This window comes from Perognathus longimembris, chromosome 3, assembly GCF_023159225.1.
Source record: "Perognathus longimembris pacificus isolate PPM17 chromosome 3, ASM2315922v1, whole genome shotgun sequence".
In the NCBI taxonomy this organism is placed as follows: Eukaryota; Metazoa; Chordata; class Mammalia; order Rodentia; family Heteromyidae; genus Perognathus; species Perognathus longimembris.
In genome coordinates, this window is record NC_063163.1 from 80171303 (window position 1) to 80189889 (window position 18587).

Below are 18587 nucleotides of genomic sequence, written 5' to 3' on the forward strand. Positions count from 1 at the left end.
ACACACACACCACAAACCCAGCACACACATACAAATCCAACACATGGGCATACATACAACCTCATTGTACACAAACACAACACAACTCAACACACACCACAAACCCAACACACATAAATCAATGTATATACAGATAAACCCAACACACACTCACACACACAAGTGTCTAAGCGGTTTGTATACAGGAGGAGCACGAGGCTACAGCCCCTACTGAGAGCAGACCTGTGCCTTTTGAGGCTTGCTAACATGTGTTGACACATTATGAGCATACACTCCTCCAGTGCTGCCGTTTACAACTACATGGTTGTCGAGAGCTGGAGGCTCACGCCTGTCATCCTAGCTGCTTAGGAAGCTGAGATCTGAGGATTGCAGTCCAAAGCCATTCTGGGCAGGAAAGTCTATGAAACTCTTATTGCCAGTGAACCACCAGAAAACCAGAAGTGGTGCTGTGGCGTAAGTGGTAGAGCACTAGTTTTGGGCAGCGCCCAGGCCCTGAATTCAAGCCCCATGACCAACAAAACAAAACAAAAAATCCCAACAACTACACAGTGACTGTCCCGCTGGGGCAACCAGACTCGTAGGCTCATTGAAGTGTATTTCTTAAGGGCTTCAAGTACCTGTACCTGACCCCCCAAGACTACACACGAGCAAGCTCCCTGAACACCGTGCACTGCAGACACATCGAGGAAGGAGGAGAGTCCAGGTAAACGGCCTGCCAGGCCCCGCCCTCCCCCCCCCCCCCCACTTGTTCCTGGTTTGTCATCTGAAAGGAGTCACCCTTTCTCTTGCTCATTGGGCAAGGGAGAATTAGACTGGATTCACTCCATGTCCCAGGAGCCAGAGGCTCACAGTTTATGATCACATTATCCCAATGGGTGCAGGTAGGTTAAGTTAGGGGTCTATTCTTTAAGAATCACCAGTGGCTCCCTATTTTTTTTCTTAGTGGGTAGGCCAAATCAGAATTTTTCAGACATGATTTTTTGAGTGTTGGTGACATGTACAGGAGGAAAATTAAAAACAAAATAAACTCTATAGTCTAAAGAAGCTTGGAAGGTACTGAGTTAAGTGAAGTCTAACAAAGCATCTTTCCCGCAGGTGTTCTCAGAGCCTTTGTCATGCTGAAGTGCTTGGTGAATTTGAATAGGGTCTGAATACATAGTATACTTCATTTTTGTATCTTGTGTGTGTGTGCCAATCCTGGGGCTTGAACTCAGGACCTGGGTACTCTGTCCCTGAGCTGTTTTGCTCAAGGCTAGTATTCTTACCACTTAAGCCACAGCTCTACTTCCAGCTTTTTGGTAGTTAATTGGAGATAAGAGTCTTTGAACTGCAATCTTCAGATCTAAGCCTCCTAAGTAGCTAGGATTACAGGCGTGAGCCACCAGCGCCTCGCTGTATACTTCATATTTTGTGGCCATGGAATCTGGATTGATTGACTAATGGTGGATTCAGCAGCTTCCCATATGTGCCCCCACCGCTGTGCAGGGTCACATGCTAATCTAGATTGCTCTGCAAGAATGTGGATGAATGTGGGTGGGGGTGGCATTTCACCGACAGTCTCTAGAGGGCAAATGGCTTTGGCTAGGAGAGGTGTCATTGCTGACCTGTTCAGAAATGTTCGCTCCCATTGTGAGGGCTGTAGCCCTCTTCCCTCCCTCCCTCCTCCCACCCTCCCTCCCTCCCTTCCTTCCTCCCTCCCTCCCTCCTTTCCTTTTCCTTCCTTCCTTCCTTCCTTTTAAAAAAAATTGCCTCCAATACTTCTTCCTGCTCCTGGCTCCTGCTGTGAGCACCGAGCGAATGCACCTACCCCAGTGGTTCCCAGGTAGAGCGCTGTCTAACCTGCCTCTGGTTCTTGCAGGTATGTGGTCACAGACATCATTGGGAAGGACGATGACCTGGGTGTGGAGAACCTCAGGGGCTCGGGCATGATAGCTGGGGAGTCCTCCCTGGCTTACGAAGAGATAGTCACCATTAGCATGGTGAGTCCCCTCCTGGGTCCCTCTTTCTTTCCCGGTTCCACTGTCAAACCATCACAAAGCAGTGAGAATGAACTGTGAGCCACCCATGCCCATCACCAGCAATGCCAGCTTCCAACGCTCAGCCATCCCTGGGTTTTTGTCTCCTGATGTTTCCCCCTCAGACTTTTCTACCCATGATTCTTCAGGGTTTTCTCCTCTTTTTTGATTAACTAACTACAGAAGCAGTTGCTTAAGTTGGACTTGAACTCATTATTTAGCTTGGGCTGGCCTCCAACTCCTGATCCTCCTGCCTCTCAGCCTCCAAGAGATGGGATTACAGGAGTAAGGGGAGGGGCTGGAGTTCTAGGATCCTCTTCAAGGCCAGTCCCAATGACCTAAGGACCTCCCACTAGGCCCGGCCTCTTAAGATTCCCACCAAACAGGACCAAGTTGGAGGCCAAGGCCTTAACACACAGCCACTGGAGGACACGAGATCCAAACAGTAGACTTAGCAATCACCGATACACGGCTTGAAGAATAAATAGCCGCTCACCGGGCTGTGTGGCCCTAACGTCAGGTTGCCACCGGCTAAGACCTAACTTTCATTTTGTAGGGTCCTTGAAAAGAGGTTCTGTCTCCACAGGTGACCTGCCGAGCCCTGGGAATTGGAGCCTATTTGGTACGTCTGGGACAGCGGGTCATCCAGGTGGACAATTCCCACATCATCCTGACGGGAGCGAGTGCCCTCAACAAGGTGATGAGAACAGGGCTATGGGGAGTCACCCGTTGTCCTCTCATGGGCTTTTCTTAATATGAAGCCAGTTTTGTTCCTCCTGGAGCAAGAACTATTTATCATTTGTAGTTGTCTGGGGGCCCTCATGATATTAAATAAGTTGTTCTTGCGGAACTAAGTTCCTAATTTACTTTTTTATTTTTAGAGTTTATTATTATTATTTTTTTGCTGGTTCTGGGACTTGAACTCAGGGCCTGGGCTGTATTCCTGAGCCTCTCTGTGCTCAAGGCTAGTGCTCTGCTACTTGAAGCCACTTCTGCCTTTTTTTGGAAATTAGAGTCTCACAGACTTTCCTGCCTGGGCTGGCTTCAAATCATCATCCTTAGATCTCATCCTCCTGAGTAAGAAGATGACAGGTGTGAGCCACCAGCCCCTGGAATTTTTTGGGTTTTTTTTTGGTGGCAGTGGTGATGGCCCTGGTGTTTATGAACTCAGAGCTTCACATTTGCCAGGCAGGCACTCTGCCACCTACCACTTGAACCATACACCAAGTCCCTTTTGCTTCCATTAGTTTGCAAATAGGATCTCACTTTTTGTCTGCTTGGTCTGGACCACGAGCCTCCTGTTTATACTTCCCATGTACCTGGGTTGGTGGCACATCTTGCCCAGCTGCTTTTGTTGTTGCTAACTTTAAAGTCACATTATGCTTTGCAGAAAGCTTAGAAAAGACCTCCAAAACAATGTTGCTGCTTCTTTAATTTTGGTGTAATTATCTCCCATGTCTGGATTCCCATGATGAACTTTAGTGACTATGCAGTTTTGTTTTGTTTTGTTTTTTTCCCCAGTCTCAGGGCTTGAGCTCAGGGCCTGAGCACTGTCCCTGGCTTCTTTTTGCTCAAAGCTAGCACTCTATCACTGGAGCCACAGCACCACTCCTGGATTTTTCTTTATATGTGGTACTGAGGAATCAAACCCTCATGTATATGAGACAAGCACTCTACCACTAGGCCACCTTCCCAGCCCCTATGCAGTTGTTTTGAAATACTGAAATGTTTTCTGCATTTCTGCATTGCTATGTAGTCTCCTTATTTAATGTCTGCTCAGATCCCTTGGAGAGGCTCAAAGTCAGGCTCTCAGGGACATTTTCTGAGACAAGGGTCTTATTGTGTATCTCAGGCTAGTCTTGAACTCACTATGTAGCCCAGGCTGGCCTAGAACTCATGATCCTCCTGCCTTATCCTTCCAAGCTCTGGGGTTCCAGGAATGGCTACCACATCCGGCTATGACATCAGAAAATTTTCTGGGTTGGATTACATGATGGAATTGCTAGAACTTATTGTTTGTTTGTTTGTCAGTCCTAGTGCTTGGACACAGGGCTTGAACACTGTCCCTGGCTTCTTTTTGCTCAAGGCTAGCACTCTGCCACTTGAGCCACAGCACCACTTCTGGCCGTTTTCTATGTATGTGGCACTGGGGAATCGAACCCAGGGCTTCATGTATATAAGGCAAGCACTCTTGCCAGTAGGCCATATTCCCAGCCCGAATTGCTGGAACTTAAAAAAAAAAAAAAGATGACCTTGGCCACCGACGCCTGGGGGCTCCCTTTAAAGATTCAGATGTGGCCAGCCTGGGTGCAGACTGGGAGAGTGTGTTTTCTAATGCTCACAACTGATTTCAATGTATGGCAAGGATGGGGAGCCTGTGAGCCGGCACATGTGCGGTGGGCAGGTGGATGGGCAGCAGGCAGAAGGACGGAGCCATGTAGGACCTCCTAACCATGTTGGATGAAAGCAGGTCCTGGGAAGAGAGGTCTACACATCCAACAACCAGCTGGGCGGCGTGCAGATCATGTACCATAATGGTGTCTCCCACAACACTGTGCCGGATGACTTTGAGGGCGTCTATACCATCCTGGACTGGCTGTCCTATATGCCAAAGGTATAGTGTGCCCCTGGCAGCTCAGACTGGGAAACCCTACAGTCAAGCTCATGTGCTAATTGGTGTTGCTGTCACTTCCGAGGTGGAGGCAGAAGTGCTACCCGTGTGGCTAGGTTTGGTTTGCTTTCCCTCCCTTCCTCCCTTCCTCCCTTCCTCCCTTCCTCCCTTCCTCCCTTCCTCCCTTCCTCCCTTCCTCCCTTCCTCCCTTCCTCCCTTCCTCCCTTCCTCCCTTCCTCCCTTCCTCCCTTCCTCCCTTCCTCCCTTCCTCCCTTCCTCCCTTCCTCCCTTCCTTCCTTCCTCCCTTCCTCCCTTCCTCCCTTCCTCCCTTCCTCCCTTCCTCCCTTCCTTCTTTCTTTCTTTCTTTTTTTTTTTTGTCAGTCATGATGCTTGAACTCTGGGCTGGGCGCATTCCTGAGCTCTTGAGCTCAAGGTATTCTACCACTTTGAGCCACAGCACCACTTCTGGTTTTCTGGTGGTTCATTGGAGATAAGAGTCTCAAGGACTTTCCTGCCCAGGCTGGCTTTGAACTGTGATCCTCAGATCTCAGCTTCCTGAGTAGTTAGGATGACAGGCGTGAGCCGCCAGCACTCAGCCTATGTTTGCTTTTTCTCCTTCCCCTTTCCGTCTCTGGCATCTGCTCTGTCTGAGCTGCCCCTTGCGCTTTGGGTGGCAGATGTGTCACCGTCAGGATGCTATCTGCTGGTCCTGTACAAAGGGTGACACTGCTTCTCAACAGAGGCAGTACTGGGCAGCGGAGCCTCATCATCCTGCGATGGATTCTCAGCTTCCTCAACAGAAAGAGTGGTCCTAGGCCTCTCCTCATATTTCTGAGCCTTGGTTTCCTCATCTGTGAAATGGGGGCCCAGACGAAGGCTGTTTCTGCTTGTGTGTGGATGAGTTTGTTTGGCTGGGAGTTTCTTTGACTAGAATTTGGCTAGGTATTGCTTTGCGCCTCATAACAGTTTCTCAAAGGCTAGCTTCTGCCCTCCTACAGCAGTAGTGTCACTTTCCTGTCTTTCATTCCCTTCCCACCTCCATCAAATCCATCTGAAACTTGAAGTGCACTCAAGTGTACAAGAACCTAGATTTCAAACAGAACAGTAGTCTCAGAAACTCCAGGGAGAGGATAGCGCTGCATAAGTAGGTGTCATCATAGCCAGAGGAGGAGTGTGCTCACATGGTGGGTGTCGCTGACAAGTGCTGGAGACTGAGCTGCACACCTGGCTTCTGTTCTCAGGATAATCGCAGCCCGGTCCCCATCATCACGCCCACAGACCCCATCGAAAGAGACGTGGAGTTTGTCCCATCCAGAGCTCCCTACGACCCCCGGTGGATGCTTGCAGGAAGACCTCACCCAAGTAAGTGCCCAAGTAGTATGACAGGGCCCAGGGACTCAGGTGTCTTTTCTGAGCCTAGGGAAAAAGACGTAGGTGGAAGCAGAGATATTTGTTCCCCTGTCCCAGAGGGATGATGGGGAATGAAGGAAGGGAGATTTAACTTCATGCTTCTCTTGAGCTGTGGACCAACAGGGGTTGGAACTGCTCATTTTGGGAGTCAGTAGATGAAGATGAGATCCAACAATGGCCATGGTCTCCCTTCTTCCCTCCCTCTTTCCCTCTTTCCCTGTCCCTGTTTGGCTGAACTCTTACAAAAGGTACTTAGCTTCCCAGAATGGGTACCTTCTTACAAAACACACGGGTTCTCTCTCGCCCCCTCTGAAAGGGATGTTGCTGTCTCCTGAGTCTCTGGTCCTCCTTCTAAAGTGCTCAACAGGGCTGGGAATATGGCCTAGTGGCAAGAGTGCTTGTCTTGTATACATGAAGTCCTGGGTTCGAGTCCCAAGCACCACATATATAGAAAACGACCAGAAGTGGCGCTGTGGCTAAAGTGGCAGAGTGCTATGCTAGCCTTGAGCCAAGAGAAGCCAGGGACAGTGCTCAGGCCCTGAGTGCAAGGCCCAGGACTGGCAAAGAAAAAAATAATGATAAAGTGCTCAACAACAGTCAGGAAAGCCGAGTGCCCCTCCCCCCCAACCCAAGTGCTGCCTGTGCCCACCTGTCTGTCCCTCCAGCTGCCCAGTGTAGGTGTGCAGGCTCTCGGAGCCTGTGGCCTGCCAAGGAAACAGCACCTCCCTCCACTTCTGGGAAGACATTTCCCTCCTAGAGCTCGGTGGAAAAGCATCCAGCTAGAGTGGGCCCGCTCCAGGCAGAGGCTGCAGCGGGCCCCTGACCCCCAGCTGGGCTCTCCTCTTGTCCTGATGGCAGCCATGCATGCCACGCTATGGGTCTAAATCACCAGCTGCAGCCGGGGCGGGGTTGACGCCCCACCCTACTTTTCTGCCTCTGTGGAGACTGAGGACTGGGAGACATCATCCTCAGCTCAGCATCCTCAGCCTGGGTGGGTGGATGGGGGATGAAATTTTCAGGGCCAAGAGGTCCTTTCTGAAATCCCACCTCCAGGACAGCAAGCAGGACTGTGGTTAGCCTCAGACTATCTGGTGTTGACAGATATGGAGTAGGGTGCTCCAGGAAGGGACTGAGTAGGTTTTGCAGCCATGTGTGGCTTGGTTTTGTGTGGCTTGGGGAGAGCTGGCATTGCCTGGCTGCGACATTGGAATTGTCTGTGCTGCTGGGTACATCCGGGGCCTCAGCAGCCCAGCCCAGCCCAGCCCCTGCCCTCCTGCCCGCAGCGCTGAAGGGGACTTGGCAGAGTGGATTCTTCGACCAGGGCAGCTTCAGGGAAATCATGGCAGCCTGGGCCCAGACGGTGGTGACGGGGCGCGCGAGGTGAGTGGGCTACACACAAGGGCCTTACCAGCTCACTGCTGGGGTGCTCCTGGAGCCCAGTGGCTCAGCCCTTTGGATTTCTCCCCAACCCTTGATGTGTGTGCCAGGCAAGTAAGTGCTCTACCCCTGAGACCTGGCCAGGTCCTCAACAGCCTGTTCCTCAGCAGTGCAGCCCCCAGCTTTCTAGACAGCCCACCCAGCAGTGCCTGTGACCCCTTTGGGGGTGCCGCCCAGCTCCCATGCATGTACCTTGCAGGCTGGGGGGCATCCCCGTGGGCGTCATCGCTGTGGAGACACGGACCGTCGAGGTGGCTGTCCCCGCGGACCCCGCCAACCTGGATTCCGAGGCCAAGGTCAGGAGGGGAGGGGCTGTGGCTGCTGACAGGGACTCTGCCAGCAGAGGGCGCCACTGCCTGCCGCCTCTGGCCAGGGAGGAGGGTGGCCAGGGAGGCCTAGGAGCTCTGCCCATGCCTCCTGCAGTCCCTCCATGGGCGCATGACATCCGCTTCCTCCCGGGGACGATAAAGGCCCCACAGTCCCCTGCCTGTACCCCCTGCCGCTGGCTCAGTGGCAAGCAGGCCGCAGCCTGTCTTGAGAACTGCCTAGGGTGGAGGTTGGTTCCTGGGCACCGCCAGGCTGGGACTGTGCAGTTTGATTAGCATGGTGCCGCTCTGATTGCATATGTGGGGACGGAGGGACCCTTGCCTCCTTGCTGGGCTGCAGTCAGGGCCTCATGAGGTCCTGACAGATGCACTTTGGTTCCTCCTTGAGCCCCGGCTCCAGAATTGGGGACCATAAGTATCAGGAAGCCTGGAGCAGGGCCATGGCCATGGTCCCTGGCCCCCAGGGCCACCAGGTGACCTGAACGGTTCTGTCTCCAGATCATCCAGCAGGCTGGCCAAGTGTGGTTCCCGGACTCGGCGTACAAAACGGCACAAGCTATCAAGGACTTCAACCGGGAGAAGCTGCCCCTCCTGATCTTCGCCAACTGGAGGGGCTTCTCAGGCGGGATGAAGGGTAAGGGCCCCCGCGCCTAGTTCCCAGCCTTCCATTCTCCCTTCAACCCTGCGTCCCAACAGCTCCACCTGGAGGCCGGAGGCCGTGGTTGCCTGGATGAGGGGCCGAGGGGAGGAGGTGGGGCGGGGAGCTGACCCCTGCCCCGTGAGACGCAAGGATGTGTGGCCATCCACCTTCTTCCCGTTTCTGTGCACCCGCAGCCCCATGCCAGCCAAAAGGACCGGCGTGGGCTGGGGAACTGAGTGCCAGTGGTGTGGGAAGCAGGCAGATCTGCATGTTCTGGTCTGCTGGGTGATTACTCTCTGAGCCTCAGTTTCCCTCCTTTGTGAAAGGGAGGAGAGAAAGCCACACAAAGCCCACCATGAGGGCCCAACATGTTCTTTTTCTTTGGTTGGTCGTGGGGCTTGAACTCAAGACCTGGGCACTGTCCCTGAGCTCTTTTGCATACAGGTAGTGCTCTACCACTTGGAGCCACAGCGCCATTCCTAGTTTTCTGTGGTTAATTAGAGACGAGTCTCATGGACTTTGTTGCCTGGGCTGGCTTAGAACCGTGATCCTCAGATATTAGCCTCCTGAGTAGCTGGAGTTATAACCACCAGCACCAAGCCCCACATGTTCTCACTGTCACCAAGGGGGTGACCAGGTAGTAAGGAAGGTATCTGGATGGGATACGAGGGCCGTGTTGTCCACCCATGGGTGGGGACAGGGGCCTGTGTCATGGACGCAGAGGAATAGGGTGGGGACAGGCACTGACGGCATTTCATTGTCAGCCGGAAGGGGCTTCCTGCACCTCCAGGTGGGGATGAAGGCCCTGCAGGGCTGTGCCTCACCCGGCCCTGATTCCTCACCACAGACCCTGGCTGGGCCACGGGACCGGAAGGCCACGTGGCCTGGTGGGCGGGAGAATAGGGCTTCGGGCCTGAGCAGGCCTTGCTTTGCAGACATGTATGACCAGGTCCTGAAGTTTGGGGCCTACATCGTGGACGGCCTCCGGCAGTACTCGCAGCCCATCCTCATCTACGTCCCCCCCTTCGCGGAGCTCCGCGGGGGCTCCTGGGTGGTCCTGGACTCCACCATCAACCCGCTGTGCATTGAGATGTATGCAGACAGAGAGAGCAGGTGGGCATGAGCCCCTGGCTGGGGCTCACAGGGGGTTACTGGGGCCTGAGGGACAGAGGGCTCCAATCTCACCACCTAGCCAAGGCAGAGTTAAAGTCTGGCACCCAGATGTAGTGGAGGAATTGTCTTTTCCTTCAGAACTGTTTGCCACACAAAAACAAAGGGAGGGGTGTTGGGGTTCAAGACCCCTCTCCCCGCTTCTCCCGGGGAGATGCCCAAATCCCAAACTATGAAAGAAACTCGGCCCTACCCCTCCTGCTGGCAGAAGGAGTAAAGCGTATCTTTGTGGACTTCGCTAAGCTGAGGAGAAATGCCGAGGCCTCCCCCCACCCCCACCGTCCCCCCTCACGTGTCCGGAGCCGACGCAGGAAAAAGGCCTCGGGGAGCCGGTCTGGGTGTTGCACCAGTCTCACTCACTCAGAGGGAGGGCAGAAGAATTTATTATGGTGACGAAGGCGGGAAGGAGAGGGACTTGGGGGTGACTAGATGGAAGTTAGCGATTGGCTGAGCTGGGCTGCCCATCAGGTGATGTCATGAAACTTCCTCTATGGGCGGGGACCACAGCCCTCCAAGAGCGGGGTCTCTGGGGGCTCCGCCGCCATGATGGCACGCACATGCTCGCCCCCCAGGGGCGGGGACTTCTCTTCCGGTTGAAGCCGGAAGATGGGGGTGGCTAGCTTTTACACTGCCCCAGGGCTGGGGGAAGGGCAGCGTGAATCCCCAACAGAGGGGGAGACCAGGCAAGCCTGAGCATCCTGAAAGCCAAGTTGAAAAGGAAAATACAAGTTATGACCCTTGCACTCAACTCTGGGTCTAGTATGGTGCCTGACTCCTGTCAGGTGGGCAGGAGGTACTGGCTGAACAAATGAAATGTTGTAGGCCAGGATACTGTCACATTCTTCATGGCACAGAAACCTTTAGTCCATCCACTGGGGAGGCAGGGGGAGATTTTTTTTTTTTTGCCAGCAGGTCTTTTAGAGACAGGTCTGCAACCCAGTAACTGACACCTTCAGAGTCAGAGTCAGACTGCTACAACACTGACGGATGTAAAGGCCTCGAGGGTCGTTCTGCCTAAAATATAGTTCACACCTCCATTCACTGAGTCCGTGGCGGTGGACTGAGTGCCTGCCATGTGCCAGGCTTTTCACTGAGTGCTGTGGTATGGTAGCGGAGGAGCCAGGCCTATCATGCTGTGGTGCTGAGTGAAGTCCTCGTGGGTTGCTGTTGCTCTCAGACCTCTGGGGTGATTCAGGATCTTGAGCCACATCCAAGTAGGGTCATTATTCACTTTTCACTCTGGCCACTAGGAAGCTTAGAGCTGCCAGTGGTATTCCTCCAGGCTAATAGGAAGAAAGAAGCCAGGGAGTTTGAGGGGTGAGTGGCAAGGCTGGAAATAGGAGGCCTCTTATCTGGGGCGTGGGGCAGTGAGCTCTCACTGTGCCTGGTGAGCTCTAAAGAGATTAGAAATCGTGTCTCAGTCCTAGGAGAGCAGACGTTGGGAAAGTTAGGAAGGACGGAGTCCAAAGATCAGGATTTCAAGTCATAGAGAAAGTCGAAGGACCCCGCTGAGTTCAAGAAACATTGATTTAGAGTTGACACAGGTAGAAAAGCAGACAGTCAGAGAGGGCAAGTGATGTGTACAGAGATGCGCAGCCCCTGGGAGGAGGAGCTTGGAAGGGTATGGGGAGCACTAGTGTCCAGCCTCCAGCTCCCTCTGCCTCCTTGAACGGAGCTGGTTAGACAATGCCTCAGGCCCCCATCCCGCCTCTTCTCTTCCCAGAGCGGGGGTTCTGGAGCCCGAAGGCACCGTGGAGATTAAGTTCCGCAGGAAGGACCTGGTGAAGACCATGAGAAGGGTTGACCCGACCTACAAGAAGCTTGTGGAACAGCTGGGTAAGGGACCCCAGAGGTGGCTCCCAGAGGGGCCAGCAGAGGCCCATAGGGCTCGTGGCTGGTGGCTGGTGGGCTCTGACATGTTCAAGATAAAATGAAAGCGATGGGAGTGTGGTCAGGTGGTAGAATGCAAGGCTCTGAATTCAAATCACAGTGCCACAGATAAATAAATACAAATTCAAAGATAAAATGAAGATACAAAGACAGATGGAATACTTGAGAGATTCTAAAAAGGGTCTCATTTTCCAAATCCATCCAAGAGGGGCGGGGCACAGCAGTTCACTCCTGTAATCATAGATACGTGGGAGACAAAGGCAGGAATAGTGCAGTAGCCCAATACCAACATACATGCACACACGCATGCGCACACACACACATGCATGCAGGCATCCACAGTGATGGGCGGCATGTTGGAAAGCTTTGGCCAATTGGCAGCTGAGGCCCACACCTCCCGGGGCCGGGACAGACTTGTTGGTTCCTCCAGGGACGGTCCCCCGCCCCTGCCCCTGACCTGTTGTGCGCCGCTGGCTTGCAGGGATGGCTCAGGTTTCTGATGAGGACCGGAGGGACCTGGAGAACCAGCTGAGGGCGCGGGAGGAGCTGCTGCTCCCCATCTACCACCAGGTGGCGGTGCAGTTCGCCGACCTACATGACACACCGGGCCGGATGCTAGAGAAGGGCGTCATCTCCGTAAGGGCACTAAGGGTCACTGGGTTCCCAGGAGGCCTTGGGTTGGTGTGAGGCTCACCTGGGTTGTAGGATGGAACTTCTCAATGCCCAAGTGGGGCGGGTGTGGGGGAATCCCGCAGGCAGCTGAGGTGGGGACCCCCGAGGCTAACCTGTGCTGATTCACTTTGTACCTGTGTGCGACTTGGAAGCTGGGGTCCTGCCATGCCTGCCCAAGTCCTGCCCTATCACCTGCCCCTCATGGGCCTGCCGGGGCCCAGTGGTCCATCTGAGCCCCCTGTGCCCTCTGCCCAGCAGTCATGGCTCTCAGGCACGAGCCTGTGCTGGGAGGCAGAGGGCTGCCAGGCTGAGGCACCTTGGACTTGGCCCTGCAGGGCACCTGTCTCCCTGGGCTCTGTGTCCTGTGGAGCAGGTGCTTCCCCCCCGGAGGTCATGGGGGCTCTGGACGCCGTGTCCGCTGACCTGCCCTCCTCTCCAGGATGTGCTGGAGTGGAGGACCTCGCGGACCTTCCTGTATTGGCGGCTGCGCCGGCGGCTCCTGGAGGACCAGGTGAAGCGGGAGGTCCTGCGAGCCAGTGGTGAGCTCAGCCACGACCACGTGCAGTCTATGCTGCGCCGCTGGTTCGTGGAGACCGAGGGCGCCGTCAAGGTGGGTCCTGGGGGTGGGCGCCGGGCACTGGGGACTTGGGGGGACCCTGGCAGTGTGCTCTGAAGCCCACCCGAGCCCCTCTCATGCCTCCCCCCCCAGGCCTACCTGTGGGACAACAACCAGGTGGTGGTGCAGTGGTTGGAGCAGCACTGGCCGGCAGGTGAGGGCCTGCGCTCCGCCATCCGAGAGAACATCAAGTACCTCAAGCGGGACTCGGTGCTCAAGACCATCCAGGGGTGAGCGGCCTGCGTCGGCCTTGGCTTCTGGCTGCCCGGGGCTAGGGAGGCTGGTTACTCAAACACCACCTCCCCCAATCCAGAGGCCCCCAGCCCCAGAGCCAGGGCAGGGCCCAGTTGCTGCTGTCCCCAGAGCCTCTGGGGGCTTTGGGCCGGGGGGTGGGGGGAGGAAACGCACTGGACAGAAGGAAGAATTGACTGGGTCCTTCTCTGCTCCCTCAGTCTGGTTCAGAAAACCCCCGAGGTGGCCATGGACTGTGCCATCCACCTGAGCCAGCACCTCAGCCCCGCCGAGCGGGCGCAGGTGGTGAAGCTGCTGACCAGCGCCGAGCCCCCTGCATCCACCTGAGCCTGCGGCCCGCCAGCCCAGGGTGCCCGGGCGAGACGCGCCCACCTGCTGCCCGCACCAAGCCATGCTGACCCTCGTGCCGGCACAACGGCTGGGCCCCGCCACCTCCTGTCAGCCAGAGGCCGGGTGCCCCCTCCCCACGGGGAGACCCCTCCCTGCATTGAGGGGGGGGGCGGTGATGTCTGCATTGTTTGCCAACATTTTGCTACAGGGATGAACCGAATCAAACCAACACCCAGTTTTCTCTATGATTCGGGTGGGTGGGGGCCCGGAAGGCAGGGCTCTGTGTCTCCTAAAGCGCCTTTTCTGTCACTCCGTGGCATCGTTTCTTCTCGGGTATTTTTACTCCAAGGCTAGCACTTGAAGGCACTTCTCATTTCTTTTAGCTGAGTAAACGGGCCTAGGGAAAGACTAGGGGGGAAAAGAAATCTATTTTTGTAATGAGACCCATCAGATACTGCCCACCGTGATTTATTATTATTTTATTATTGTGAAGAGAATAAATGGCATTTTGTTCCGCAAGTGAACCACAATGGCTGTCCTGTCGGCAGCCCGGGCCCTGTACGTATTAGCAGAGTCTCTGTTCCCGGGAGAGAGCTATGGAGCCATGGGCCTGGGGGTGGCCGGAGGAGTCTCCCCCAAAGTAGCCAGAACCTGCCCCGTGCGGCCACTCCCACGGGATCTGCCGGCCACCCCTGCCTGCGTTGGGAGGCAGAAGCCATTGGAGCCTCCCTGGCATGTAGCTGGGCCTCCGTGACCACTGATGTCCCCTGGAGGGAGCGTGCGGCCTCCATGTCCCCGTTGGACACCAGAGCCCTGTGGAGACAGGAGAGCTTGGTGAGCACTGCAGGGCGCGCGTCTGTGATTCTCCACCTGGGCCAGTGTGAAGATGGAACACGCGTGTGATGTGGGCCATGTGCAGATCCAGAGACACTGCCACGAGCCAGGATGCTCAAGGATGTCTGAGCTTAGAACTCAACACGTGTGGCCAACAGCCAAGGACAGCCCTGGCGGATGCGATGGCGGGCGGGAAGGGGTGGAAGAGCGGAATTAGGCATTGCCCCCCTGGACACTGGGGGGTGTGGGGAGCTGGCACCCTGACCGGCGGCGGCCCAGCCTTCCAGGAGCCCTGCAGAATAAACTTCTTTTTGAAGGAATACTTCGTGACTTGCCGTGAAGGCCAGACAGGGCAGGCCCACTGCGCTTTGAGCTCTCCATCTTCACACATGGGCGGAGACCTGGAGGATGCATCTGTCTCTCCAGTTGGTGGGAGGCAGGAGTGGAGGAAGCCGGGGACCCATTTCCAGTTCTCAAAGCCTTCCCCTTTCTCAAGCCCCAGAAGGCATCGTGTGCCATCACCAGGGAAAAGCTAGCTGCTCAGGAGGAAGGGAGGCAGGCCCCCGCAGCTTTCTCCTTCCCATTTCTCCCCACCTCTCTCTTCCGTAGCCCAGATGGGTGCTTTACCGCTTGTCATGCCTCCAGCCTGGATTTTTGCAGATTATTTTTAGAGATAAGACTCTTGTAGACTTCCCTGTCTGGGCTGGCTTTGAACCACAATCCCCCAGACCTCAGCCTCCTGCGGATTATAGAGGTGAGCCACTGGTACCGACTTGTATTTTTGTTTTTCTCTCCCTAACTTTTGCATCAGCTGGCCTGGAATTCGTGATGCTCCTTTCTCCACCTCCCTCCAAAGTAGCTGGATTACAGGTGTGCACCATTATGCCTTGCCAAGCCATTGCTCTCTTCCCTGCCTCCCCTCACAGAGGGGAGGGCAGACCCATGTGGATGTTCGTTGCTCCATCTCAGCGCCCTCCCGGGGTTTGCTCAGGTGCCCTGGCCCGGCCGCCATGCCCACACGCCCCTTCCTGCCTGTCTGCCTCCCGTTCCGCCCCCACCCACTTCCAGTGTGGTGCTGCCAGCCTGGTCATGGCAGACCCTTCCTCTGGAGCCCATGGAGGAGGAAGCAGCGGGCAGCAAGGCTCACCCCTGGTGAGAAGGGACCCGAGGTATGTCTTCCCATCTTCCCCCTCCACCCATGCCCCGGCCTCCAGCCACCCACACCTCACCTTTCAACTGCACCAAAGAAGGGGGCTCCATAAGTCTGAGTTGGAAGAACATTCCAGGCTCTGCAGCCCAAGGGTTTACCTTGGCTTAGCTACAGCCCACCCAGGGACCCCCCTTTGTGCCCTTCTCTCCTTACCCCAAGCCTCTTCCCAAAGTCATCAGTAGTTAGCCAGGCACGGCAGCTCATACCTATAATCCCAGCCCTAGGGAGGCCGAGGCAGGAAGATGGCGAGCTCCAGGCCATAGCTGGGACTATGCAGGCAGACTCTATCTTCAAACAAAAGCTCAAATTGCTCCTGGCCCTGGGGGTCCAGAAAGGGCTAGGTGTTTGCAAAACTTGAAAGGGCCTAGGAATTGGTCATAGGCTACAAACTTTCCAAAGCTGGGCAGAGGGCCAAGCCAATGGAAAGAAAGGCCTGGAGAGGAGGAGGAGGCTGCCCTCCTTCCAGGACTAGCGGCCTCCGGGGCTGAGTCTCCCTGGCCTCCCCCTCCTGTCTGCTTCTATCCCCGGGCAGCTGCCACGCTGAGGGGACAGGCAGGGACAGCTTCAGGGCCAGTCACTTGGCAGCGTGGGGTGCTATTCACATAATAGCTGCTCATTCTCCCTTGGGGCTACCCGGGCACTGGGGGTTCTGAGGTCAGAGGTCAGGCATCCACACCATAGGTAGAGCTTACTAGTCTCCTTTAGGCTTACTTGTTTCTGGGCCTCAGTTTCCCCCTCTGTGAAATGGCAACGTGTGGACCACTGTCGTAACCACCACAGCCCTAGCAGCAGGCACTGATACAAATGATCATCTTACAGCCCTGGAAGTCTAAAATGGGCCTCACAAGGCCAAGGTCAAGGTGCCTTCAGGGCTGTAGGGCCTCTTTCTCCCCTCTCCCTCCATGACTCTAGGGGAGAATCCACTTTCCTCTTCTGGCTTCTAATGACCCTGGTTCCCTCTTCAAAGCTGGCTCTTTGAGCTTTCTGATCTGATGCTGCCTCAGCTGCCTCCCTCTCTCCCCCATTCAGGCCCTGGGGACCACATCAGGCTCAGCCTGAGGGTCCTACACTAAGGGCAGAGACATCTGGACCTTTCATTCCCCCTGGCGGGTCACATGGTGAGCTCACAGGTTCCAGGGTTCAGGATGCAGTCCCGATTATTGGGTCTTCTCTCAAGGTATAATGACAGCCTTGCCCCACAGAGGCAGAGGGAGTCAATGGGGGTAAGCTGAGTCATGGCACCCACAGTGCTGTTTTGTTGCTAGAGTGTGGTTTTTCGTGAAAAGGGGGAGAAGGCACCATGACACCCGAGCCTCGGTTTTCTCATCCGGGAAATGGGATCGTGCTGCGCTCTCGGTGGTTGGTGCTTAGCCCCAGCTGCACTGCCTGTGGAGGTGTGTGGCTCGTGTGGCTTGGGCGGCATGCGGCAGATGTGTGGATGGTGCCCAACTTGAGAGAGAATCGGGACAGCCCTACCCTCGCTCCTGCCCGCCTTTGTGCTTATTTCTGATGGTCCTGGGGCTCTGGTTGTGACCTGGGCTCTGCCTAGAGTTCGTGATTCTCTGATGCTAGTTTGGCCCCCTCCTGCCTGGAGTATAAGGACGGGCATCGGACTCACGTCCCACGAGGTGAGCCATGGCACTCCAGGGTAGCTGCACCCATAGCTCCTGCAAAGGCCTGGCTCACTCCCCTCCAACCAATTGCTGGGATGGCTGGGAGTGGTGAGGCTTGTGGTGGGGGTAGCAGGTGCTGGGCCGCTGCAGACTCTCTCTCTCTCTCTCTCTCTCTCTCTCTTTCTCTCTCTGGGCACCCCCTGCTGAGCTCCCCTTCCCCCCTCCCCAGCTACTCCCAGACATGTCCACACCCTTCCTTTCGTACCCTCCCTTCCTCTGGGTGGTGGAGCTCCGTGTGCTGCAAGTCCTGTCCCCCAGTGAAGCTGCAAACCATTTTCTCATTGTGGTGTTTAAAAAAGAAAGGCAGACAAACAGGTTTGGTGGCTCACGCCTGTAATCGTAGATACTCAGGAGGGTGAGACCTGAGGATTATGGTTTGAAGCCAGCCCAGGTAGGAAAGTTGGTGAAACTCTTCCATCTAATTAACTATCAAATAGCTGGAAGTGGAGCTGTGGCTCAAGTGGTAGAGCACTATCCTTGAGCACAAAAGTTCCGGGATAGTGCCCAGGCACTAAGGTCAAGTTCCCAAGGTCAGCACACACACAAAAAGTCAAGATTCCAAATCCATGTACCCCACTACTGTAATCTTGAGGCTCCAGTCACTTGCTGTACTCCAGGTCTCCATTTTAAAAATTCTGCAATATGGCTGTAACAGCTAGCTAGTTAGTGTCCCAGGGCTGCTAGGAGAGTTGGATGTATTCACAGCTGTGGCCAGTGCAGAGCCCGGAACATGGTGGGGTGCATGGTGTGGTGCTAAAAGCGAGCAGTCCTTCCATGCATTGCCTCCTCCCACCCACACTGCAGGCAGCTCAGAACAGCACTGAGCGGGGCCAGCACACGCCGACTCCATCCCACCCAACCTCCTGGAGCCTTTTGCAGTGTCTGCTACCCAGGCTGAGGCCAGGCCTGTCCAGTGTGGCCACTGAGGGACAGAGCCGCAGCTTGAGCTGATTTCATCCTTAATGACCTCAGCCCTGGCCCTGCCTTCAACAGGAACTTGGGGTCAGAGGACCTAGGGTCAGAACTGTGATGCCATCCCCCCACCTCCTGAGCCATAGATCGGCTGCTCAGCCTTTATTGATGCTACGCTACAGTCCTGGTGTGTTCCCAACAGGGTCTTCATTAACAACAACTTGAGTCTCTTCATTTGCTGGGGAAGGCGGTGGAAAGGTCTGGATCTAGAAAGGACTTCCAAGATGGCTCTTGGGGACAAAAAGCTTTCTGTCAGCCTCCCCAGCAGCTGACTGGTCTGTTGATTGGTCAGGATGATCTGGGTGTGGGGTCTGAGAACCCCTAGACAGAGGGATCCCCCATCAGGGGGCAGGGAGAAAGAGGTGGGGTCACTGCTGCCCCAGTGGGAAGTGTGGGCTCCGGCCTCCCATCTGCGGGACCGGCACTTATGCCAAGGACAAGGCCATCAAGTGCATTGTGCTCACTGCATGGGTCAGGCCGCCCATGGTTCGAGGTTCGTGTCTTCCTATCCAGGGACATCTTGCTTGTT

At 55.4% G+C, this 18587-nt stretch overlaps 1 protein-coding gene across 4 annotated transcripts in view; it reads left to right on the forward strand.

Moving 5' to 3' along the window:
- Acacb (acetyl-CoA carboxylase beta) overlaps positions 1 to 14523 on the forward strand; it is an 85296-nt gene extending 70773 nt beyond the window's left edge. For all 4 annotated transcript variants that reach the window (XM_048342785.1, XM_048342784.1, XM_048342787.1 and 1 more), the window contains 14 exons: positions 606 to 703; positions 1859 to 1979; positions 2602 to 2712; positions 4486 to 4629; positions 5868 to 5988; positions 7320 to 7416; positions 7673 to 7769; positions 8298 to 8433; positions 9375 to 9552; positions 11333 to 11445; positions 11981 to 12135; positions 12611 to 12781; positions 12881 to 13017; positions 13240 to 14523. In XM_048342785.1, the coding sequence (XP_048198742.1) occupies positions 606 to 703; positions 1859 to 1979; positions 2602 to 2712; positions 4486 to 4629; positions 5868 to 5988; positions 7320 to 7416; positions 7673 to 7769; positions 8298 to 8433; positions 9375 to 9552; positions 11333 to 11445; positions 11981 to 12135; positions 12611 to 12781; positions 12881 to 13017; positions 13240 to 13366 (1806 nt within the window). In that variant the 3' untranslated portion in view covers positions 13367 to 14523. The remainder of the gene's footprint in view (positions 1 to 605; positions 704 to 1858; positions 1980 to 2601; positions 2713 to 4485; positions 4630 to 5867; positions 5989 to 7319; positions 7417 to 7672; positions 7770 to 8297; positions 8434 to 9374; positions 9553 to 11332; positions 11446 to 11980; positions 12136 to 12610; positions 12782 to 12880; positions 13018 to 13239) is intronic.
- The last annotated feature ends 4064 nt before the right edge of the window (positions 14524 to 18587 follow it).